This window comes from Plasmodium gallinaceum, assembly GCF_900005855.1.
Source record: "Plasmodium gallinaceum strain 8A genome assembly, contig: PGAL8A_v1_65, whole genome shotgun sequence".
NCBI classification, from domain to species: Eukaryota; Apicomplexa; class Aconoidasida; order Haemosporida; family Plasmodiidae; genus Plasmodium; species Plasmodium gallinaceum.
Genome location: NW_021628225.1, coordinates 740,145 through 750,086, shown reverse-complemented (window position 1 = coordinate 750,086; position 9,942 = coordinate 740,145). Strand labels below are relative to the sequence as shown.

Below are 9,942 nucleotides of genomic sequence, written 5' to 3'. Positions count from 1 at the left end.
AAATCTTAAAAAAAAAAAAAAAAAAAAAAAATAAAAATAAAAATAGGTATGACAAAAACATTTACACAAATTTTTTTTTTATTTTTCAAAATTGAGGAAAATATTTATAAATAATTTTATTTTATCACAAAATAAAAATTTATTATTTTCAAGAAGCAAGTAATATGTTTTAGGAAAATCTTTTAATTCTTCACATTCCTATAGAAAAAAAAAAAGAAAAATTTTAAAAATAATTAAAATCTTTTTTTACGTGTTTATTAAATTTCATTTTGTCTTTTAAAAAATATGAATTAAGAGCTTTAAAAAAAAAAAAATAAATAAAAAAAGACAATTAAAATTTTTCTTTTTATATACCACATTTTCAACTAACAAAAAAAAAATAAAAAAAAAAAATTAAAATAAATTAAAATAAAAATAGTTTATCTTTTTTTAAGTTATATTTTAATATTTGTTCTTACGTTGTGTAAATTTTATTCCTTTGCTAATATATTTATTAAAATTAGATGATACAAAAAAAATATAAAAAGGAGAATATAATATCATTTTTTTTAAAAGAAACAAAATATATATCATCCCTAAACAAAAAAAAAAAAAAAAGAAAAAAAAATCTTTTCAATATATATTTTTTTTTTTTTATTTTTTTAGTTTTTTAATAATTTACTGTTAATTATAAAATAAATTATTCCAAATACTACAACTAATACTAAAGCAGTTGGATATAAAAAAATTAATATAGTAAATAATATTGTTCCTATAAATTACATTTATTTGAAATGTAAATATTTGTTTATTTTTATGTTTATTTTTATGTTTATTTTTATGTTTATTTATTTGTTTATTTATTTGTTTATTTATTTGTTTATTTTTATGTTTATTTTTATTTTTTTTAATAATATTTACCAAAAATAACTTCTTCATTTGTATAATAATTTGTGTCTACTCTTAATTTTAAAATATTCCACTTTTTACCACTATATAAAAAAAATTATAAATACAATTAAAAAAAAAAAGAAAATATTTTAGACATTTAGTATTTTTATAATTTTTTTCTTATATATATATGTTTGTTATGAATTACTTGAAGAGCAAATATAAAGAATATATATTATTGTGAAAAGCTGTACACATTTTTTTTAAAAAAAAAAAAATGAGGCTAACCTAAAACAAAATATATTTATTTTTTTTTTAATTTATGTAATAAGTTTTTTATTTTTTTTATAAATTTACATGTGCAGTTATAAATCTTAAGTAATCAATGAGAAATGAAAGAAAAAAAGATAAGCCTAATAAAGAAGAATATCTAAAAAATTCTAAAACATAATATTTTTTTATTGAAATTATAACTCTTAAATAATCCCTATTAAATTGTAAATAATTAATATATATATATTATTGAAACAAAATATAATAAATAATTTATTTTTTTCATATAAATATATTTACCATTTATCTAAAATAGAAACAATAACACTACCAACAAAAGAAGTAAAATTGTTATTTAATTTTAAACCTAAAGGATTTTGTAATAATGTTCCTAATATAGATCTATTAAAAATAAAAAAATTATTATATATATTAATTCAATATATGTATATAATAGAATATATGAAAATATTACGTTAAAGTTCTAGAATCATAAAAAATTCTTAATTTATCACAAAAAAAATAAAAATTAATTATATTAAATGACAATAAAAAATATATAAATACTCCTAAAACCATATCTGTTATTAAATTAAATAATCTAATTAATAATATGTGCTTATATTTTTGATATTCTAAAGGATTTTTTTTATTTTTAATTAATTTATTAATTATATAATACCATTCTGAGTGAATTAATAACTTTTCTTTTATTAAATGCAAAATATTTATTTTTTTTTTTGAATAAATGAATTTACTTAAAAAATTAGGTTTATTAATTATATAATACAAAGATCTATTTAACAGAGATATGAAATATATAAAAAATACAAATGTGTAAACTATAAGTGAAACTATATATTTTTTTTTTTTTAATATATAAAAATTTCTTCCTTTTGAATTACTAGCAATATTATAATTTTCTATACCGCTTGAATATAGACATTTTTTATTAATTAATGTAATTATCTCTTCAAATTTTAGAGATGGAATTATTTTATTTTCAACAAAATTAAAACAAATTAATTCTTTTTCTTTTAAATTATATTCCCTGTTATAACATAAATTTATTTTATCAGAACATTTTCCTTCCTTTTTTGAATCCTTATAATAATTTGATATTTTTTCTTCTAATATATTTTTACAATTTTCCTTTTTATGATTTTCTTCATTTTTTTCATTTACTTCGTTATTTTTTTCATTATTTATATCAAGATTCATTTTATATTGATTTTCCATATCTATATGTTTTTTTTTCTTTTCTTTTATAAATATATCTTTTCTACTAAAAGTTTTAGAAACCAAATTATTCACATGATCATATGAAAGATTATAGATATATTTTCTTGAATTATATAAAATAAATAAAGCATTTATATTTTCTTCATTTCCGTTTTTTCTCATAAATATTGGTCTATTTTTATAATAGGTAAGATATATATAATTATTGATATTATTATTATTAGATTTTACAAACTTGATATTCTGTAATTCTTCTAAGTTTTTTGCTAAAACTATTTCTCCAATAATTCTAATATTCTTCCAATCATCTTCGTTTTCATTGTTCTTTTTTATTTTAAATTTATCTATCTAAAAAAAAAAAAAAAAAAAAAAAAATAAATAAAATAACATAAAAAAAATGTAAATTACTATTAATAAACTATTATAAAATAAATAGAATTATCAAAAAAAAAAAAAAAAAAAATCATTAGATGAGAATAAAAAATTTATTTATAGTTGGTATAAGATAAAAATATATTATTTTAAAACTTGAATAAAATTTTGAATAATGTATTTTAATTAGATAAAAAAAAAAAAAAAAAAAAATTGTTTTATATTAATATTTACAACAATTTTGGTTAATTTAAAAATGCTTAAACTATAAATATATTCATAATAATACAAAATAATAATCAAATAAAAAATCTTAATAATATTTTAAAGAGTATATATTTTTATTTCTTTTCATTTTTTATTACATATTTATAGGAAATATGGATAACAATATATGTATTTTCATTAGATAAACCATATAAATAATTTAATTTTTTATCTGAATTTTCCATGTTTATTGGAAAAAAAATATTTAAACATTTATTTTGTGATATCCCCCCTTCTATGTTAGTCATTTTGACTATCTTCTAAATTTTAACATTATAAAAATTTTCCTTTATGTTAATAAAAAACAAATCTAAAATGTATTAAAAAATTTTACATTGATATGTTAGACAATTTAAAAAAATTATATTTTTTTTTTTTTTTTTTTTTTATATTCTATTTTGTTTTAATATTTTTTTTTTTAACAATATTCTTTCTTTTGTATTTGAAATATTTCTTTTATACATTTATGTATATAAATCTAATTATGTTTAGAATTTTATTAGATTTACTAATATAAGGTATGTTTTTTTTTACCAAAAAAAAAGAAAATATTTTTAAATACAAGAATAAAAAATATAAGATTAATTTATATTATTAATAATTTTTGTGAATATTGAGTTGCTTTATTCGTTTTAATGTTTATATTCTTAATATTTGTTTTTTTCTATGCTCAAAAAATTTATTTGATATGTTTTATTTTACATATATAAATACATTTAAAAATAAATTTTTTAATTCATAAATAAAGAAATTTTAAATTGTATATTTTTTTTTTCATTTTGTTTTTTTTTTTTTTTTTTAAATATAAAAATATTATAAATTTTACTTTTTTTTAATTTTTTACATTTTCATTTTAATATTTTAATAGTATTATTTTGATAATATTTTAATAGTATTTTTTTGATTTTTAATAATTCATTATTTCAACAATGAGCTTGATATATATTTTTTTTTTGTGAAATATTGGAAATAAATATTTAATTTATGGGAATATTCCTATATTTTTAATTTGATATTTAAAAAAAAAAAAAAAAAAAAGATGCTTATATATAGGTTAACTGTTAATTCAAATAATAGTAATTATTTTATTAATAAGAGGAACTTTTATTCTCAAAAGTATTATTCCTTTTTAAGAAAATTAATAACCAAAAAACATTTTAATAATTTTCAATTTATATATAAAAGATGTAATAATTCCCATCAAAACATATCAGAACACACAAATGAAAAGATATTTTCAAATAAAGATAATGTAGATAATAATATAAACCTTTTTAATGACAATTTAGTAATAACAAATAAATTAAATAGTAATAAAGTATTCTCATTATATACTAAAACTTATATATATAAAGAAAGTGAACAAATATTAATTTTGTCTCTTAAAAAATTGAATGAATATGAAAAAATAAAAGAAAATGTAAAAATTAGTGTTTTTATTTATGAATTACAAAATTTAAGTAAATCTAAAATTTCATTTAATGTTTTAAAAAAAATAGAAATTATTAATAATTTATTTAAACATATTAATGATAATATAGGAAATGCATCACCATCACTATTGTTATCTGTATGCATAAGTTACAAAAATATAAATTTAAATAAATATACATATTTTAAAAATATTTTACAAGTAGTGTGTAATCATATAAAAGTCTCTAAAAGTAATAAATTAAATAAACTATTAAAAAATGAAAATGAAAAAGAAGATTACAAATATACTATTGAATTACTTAACAAAAAAAAAAAGAACAAAAAAAAAATTAATATGTTAAATGTTTATACTAATAATTTAAACAATAGCGCTTTATGCTACATTTTATATTCATATTCTTCTTTATTTACTATTTCTAATTCATATTTGCTATATATATGTAAATATATTTTGTTAAATATTTGTAATATTAATTATTATGATATGTTATCCCTTTTATACTTCTTAAATAGAACAAGTGTAAAAATAAAGAAATCAGATATATCTTATTATAAAGATATTGAATTAAATAAGTTAAAGGAAAAAAATAATAATGATTTAGAGAATAATAATAATAATAATAATGAAAATAACTTAGATAATGATGAAGATAAGAAACTATTAAATTTAGAATCAAATAATAAAAACAAATTAGTAATTAATAAAATAACAGATTTAAAAAATAATAAAAATAAACATGATGAATATAAAAATACTTATATGAAAATATTAAGAACAATTATATATATAATAAATAAAAAAAAAACATTTTTTGAAAATCCAAATATTTTAATATTAATTTTATATTATTATTTTAAAATGAATTTAATACCTATTCAAATTTTTTATAAGCTTCATTATAAAATAAAGAAAAATATTAAAAATATTGAAGTTAAATATATATCTTTATATTTGTATATTTTAAGTAATATTAAATTTAGTATTACTTATTATAAATTTATATACAAATATTTAACGAATATTTTTAAGGAAAATATAAAAAAATTTAACATTTTATCATTATCTTTATCTTTTTACACACTTTCTAAAAATCAATATTATAATGAGGATTTTATAAGAAGTTGTATAAATCTATTTCAAATGTAAACATAAGAAAAAAATAAAAAAAAAAAAAAAATTTTATAAATTTAATATTTTATTCTTATTTATTTTTATATATTATATATTAATATTTCTTTTATTAATAATGTAATAATTCTCTTTATTAATATATATTATGATTTTATATTTGTAAATATATATATATATATATATATATATATATATATATATATGTTTTAATTTTTTTATTTTTTTATTTTTTTATTTTCAGAAATACCGAATCTTTGAATGATATAAATATAACTAACATTATATATACTTTAGGTAAGTTAAAAATAAGAGATGATATATTATGTAACAAGTTATGTGATTTAATAATTCAAAGAATTGATAATATATCTGCAATAAATTTAGGTTTAATTGTTCATAATTTATCAAAAATTAATTATAAAAATGAAAGGTTTTATAATATATGTTTAAATAAAGCTAAAGAATTATTATATAGTTTTACTTTAAAACAATTAGTAATCTTTGCTGAAGGAATGGTAATAAATAATATATATGATTATGAATTTTTTTATATGTTTTTTAATCAACTTATAAAATTGGATAATAATAATAATAATCAAAAAAAAAAAAATATATTAAATAAAATATGCTTTAGTTTAGTTTTAGAAAAACCAGATTTTATAAAAAGGTTTCCTTTATCAATTAAAACAGTAATATCAAAAAATATTGACTATATTCAAAATAAAAATTTTAGTGATATACATGATGAAATTATTAATATACTAAATTATTTGAATATAGAAAATTTTGAAATATTAAAAAAAAAGGAGCCATATGTTTTTGATATATTTATTAAAAATAATCACAATATATATATTGACATAATATCATCAATGAAATTTCTTAAAAACAATAATAATTTAAATGGATTTATAGAATTAAAAAAAAGACATATGGAATTATTAAATATAAAATATTATTACTTTAATAAAAGCTGTTATTTATCTTTAGATAGTTTAGATAAAAAGGTTAATTTTATTAAAAATTTTTTAAAGAATAAATGTTCATTAGATTTTAATTATGTAAATAAATCGAAAGAACAAAAAAAAAGTGAAATTAAAAATTTAATATCATTCAATGAAAATCAAAAGAACTATATAAGAAATATTAATAATAGAGTTGAAATTGATGACAAAAAATATTCTCCCAATAAGTATTCCATTAAAAACAAAGATTTTTATGTATTTCCTTCATGTGTAAAAACTGAAAATATAGTAAAAAAATTTCATAAAAGTAAAATTAACAAAGTAAATTATCAAGAACCATTAATAAAAAAACAACAAATATATATTGATTGTGATGATGATATTTTATTAAATGAAAAAAAAATTAATTTATTAAAGAATTCATTACTTGAGTTACCAAAAATAAAAGAAACGAAAAATAAATATTTTCAATTAAATGAAGATAAATATTTGTTTGAAAAAAAATGCCACGGATTAAGTAAACGTGAATATTTTGATGAAAAAACTAACAAAATAATAATCAAAAAAAGTATTTAGTTAAAAAAAAAAAAAGTTTAAAAAAAAAAATTTAATTAAAAAAAAATATCTAAACAAATATATATATATATATATATATATATATATATATATATATATATATATATATATATATATATATATATATATATATGAATTTATTTAAGTTTTCTTTTTTTTTAATTTGAAATAAGTCAAACCTTTTTAATTACGAAATTTTTTTTTAGTTTTTGTAAAATACTAGTAATACTTCTTATTTAAAAAGTTTATATATATTTTTATTTTTATTATTTTTTTTTTTTTTTAATTAATTCTTTTTTTTTTTTTTTTATTATTATTTTATCATATATTATTTATTGATTCTATATTATTTAAAAAGCATTTTTAATTTCCTATTCATTATCAAAATTAGACAAATTTTATTTAATTATATTTAATCATCAATGATATTTATTTGAAAAGAACCTATATAAAAAAAAAAAAAAAAAATAAATAATAATAAATTTATATGAATATATATTTTATTAACTATTTATTTTATTTATATAATTTTATTTTTTTAAAAATTTTTATAATTTTCTTATTAGAAATGCATACAATGAGGATAATTTAGGTCGTATGTTACATATCCTTTTATTTTAAATCTTTTAAGTATTCCTTTAATAATCCCAATAATTATCATTAAAAAATAATGAATAAAATTATTTTTTTTATTTGTACCATTATCAATTAATAAATACTTTAAATATATACTTATATCATTATCAGTAACGACATAAACTCCTTTTTTATAAGTTTGCAATTTATCTGCATTTTTATTAAATAAAATATACCATATATCTTTTCCAATAAATTTCAGGATATCTTTAATATCATTAAATTCATTTTTATGAATTAACATTCTCTCTACTAATTTCATACCAATATTCTTCCCCATATCTTTCAGTTTACTAGATAGAATATTTATGTAATTTTTTTCGTCATTTTCTAAATATTTAACATTATTTATTTTATCATTTCCTTCATACATATTATTGTATATATATTTTTTTTTTTTTTCTTTTTCTTTTTCTTGATCTTGTTGTTGTTCTTGTTCTTCTTGTTCTTGTTCTTCTTCTTCATATGTTAGTCTTTTTTCATTTATATCTTCTACATCATTACTACTTAAACTGCTCAATTCAATCTCATTATTTTTCAGTAGTTCTATATTTGTCTTAATTATTTCATTAATTAAAAGTAATAAGCTAGATTTTGATATTTTTCCATCACACATATTTTTTACTCTTTCTAAATACTTTTAATAAATATAATTTTCAAGAAAACGAAGATACTATAACATATTTTAACTAATCAAATTTAAATTATATTAACTTTTTTTTTCTTTTTTTTTTTTTTCTATTTAATAATAAGAATAAATAAAAACTTATGTTATTTTATTTATATTTATTTAAAATAAAAAAATGTTTCTTGTATATTTATATAGTTAAATTCATAAATTAATATATATATATTATGTGAATATCTAATATGCACATTTAAAACATTTTAAAAGCCTTTATAAAATTATATTAAAAATAATATACTATTCATTATTTATATAAAGATATCATTTTTAAATTTTTGCTTTTTATTATTTTTTTTTTAAATTAAAAATGAAAAATAATATAGAATTTAAATATTATATTTGATATAAGATATGAAATATTACATAGTTAAATTCATATTAAAATAATAATCTATGAAATTCATAAAGTGTATTTTTATTTTCACTTAATAAAAAAAAAAAAAAAAAAATAGTTTTTTTGCACACTAAGTTTTAAAAATTATATTTTACTAACAAAAATATATATTTTTCATATATTTTTTATTATATATATAAATATATATCTGTAAATATAAATATTTATTGAATTTTTCTAAAGTTAAAAAATTATTAATTTACAATAAATATATATATATATATATATATATATATATATATATAAATTTATATTTCTTTTAAATAGAAAAAAAAAAAAAAAAAAAAAATTTCACAAAATTATAATTTTTGTTAAGTAAATTTTGCGTACTAGTTTTAATGAAATAATTTTTTTAATTATTTATAAAAACTAAATTATTTATATATTATTTTTATAAACAACTAACTCTTCAACTTTATATAATTAAAAATGAATTTCCATTCTAATTCTAGTAATCATTTAAATTATGAACATCCATATGATTCTAATTTATTAATTCAAAAATATACACAAAGTTTTAATAACACATTTAAGAGAGATATTAAATTTATTCAAATTTTATTTCCAACTTTTGATATTTTTAGTATTACCTTTTTTTTCTCATTATTTTTAATTTTAATTTTTTTATGTTTGGATGTATATTTTTTTAACTCACAGAAACCATTATATATCAATGAGTAAATGAACAAAAAAAAAATTTCAAAAAGAAAAAAATAGAAGCAATTACGAAAGACACATTATTAATATGTTATCATATATATATATATATATATATATATATTTTCTTAATTTAATATTCAAATTTATAGAGATATATTAAAAAATATTGGAATAAATAAATTTTATATTTCAAATGGTTATCATTATTACAAAATAATCAGTGCTACATTTATTCATTCAAATATATGGAATTTAATAGTATATTTAAGATAATAAAAAATATAAAGATAATATTTATATTAGTAAAAATATTATATCTATTAATTTTACATTTTTATTATAGATAAATACGTATTATTTAATGAATATAGGAATAATAATAGAAAAAAAGTAGAATTTATTTAATAAAAAAAAAAAAAAAAAAAAAAAAAAA

The 9,942-nt window shown here is 13.7% G+C and overlaps 4 protein-coding genes across 4 annotated transcripts in view; 2 read left to right on the top strand and 2 right to left on the bottom strand.

The window, feature by feature from the left end:
• Positions 1-78: 78 nt before the first annotated feature.
• GPI1 (phosphatidylinositol N-acetylglucosaminyltransferase subunit GPI1, putative) lies at positions 79-3,272 on the bottom strand (the record flags this gene model as incomplete). Its single annotated transcript, XM_028675016.1, has 10 exons — positions 79-198; positions 355-365; positions 459-575; positions 662-751; positions 901-971; positions 1,079-1,158; positions 1,228-1,357; positions 1,444-1,545; positions 1,619-2,733; positions 3,123-3,272. 10 exons carry the CDS (start codon positions 3,270-3,272, stop codon positions 79-81), a joined length of 1,986 nt encoding a protein of 661 aa, XP_028526589.1.
• Positions 3,273-4,063: 791 nt separating this feature from the next.
• Positions 4,064-7,131, top strand: PGAL8A_00147200 (conserved Plasmodium protein, unknown function; the record flags this gene model as incomplete). The annotated part of the gene is made up of 2 exons (XM_028675015.1): positions 4,064-5,601; positions 5,832-7,131. The coding sequence occupies 2 exons, from the start codon at positions 4,064-4,066 to the stop codon at positions 7,129-7,131; spliced, it is 2,838 nt and encodes a 945-aa protein (XP_028526588.1).
• Positions 7,132-7,543: 412 nt separating this feature from the next.
• Positions 7,544-8,383, bottom strand: PGAL8A_00147100 (trafficking protein particle complex subunit 6A, putative; the record flags this gene model as incomplete). Its single annotated transcript, XM_028675014.1, has 2 exons — positions 7,544-7,575; positions 7,708-8,383. The coding sequence occupies 2 exons, from the start codon at positions 8,381-8,383 to the stop codon at positions 7,544-7,546; spliced, it is 708 nt and encodes a 235-aa protein (XP_028526587.1).
• An 895-nt stretch (positions 8,384-9,278) lies between these two features.
• ROM10 (rhomboid protease ROM10, putative) overlaps positions 9,279-9,942 on the top strand; it is a gene marked incomplete at both ends in the record, with an annotated part of 2,607 nt that continues 1,943 nt past the window's right edge. The window contains 3 exons of the mRNA XM_028675013.1: positions 9,279-9,526; positions 9,659-9,767; positions 9,853-9,899. Coding sequence (XP_028526586.1) covers positions 9,279-9,526; positions 9,659-9,767; positions 9,853-9,899 — 404 coding nt within the window. The remainder of the gene's footprint in view (positions 9,527-9,658; positions 9,768-9,852; positions 9,900-9,942) is intronic.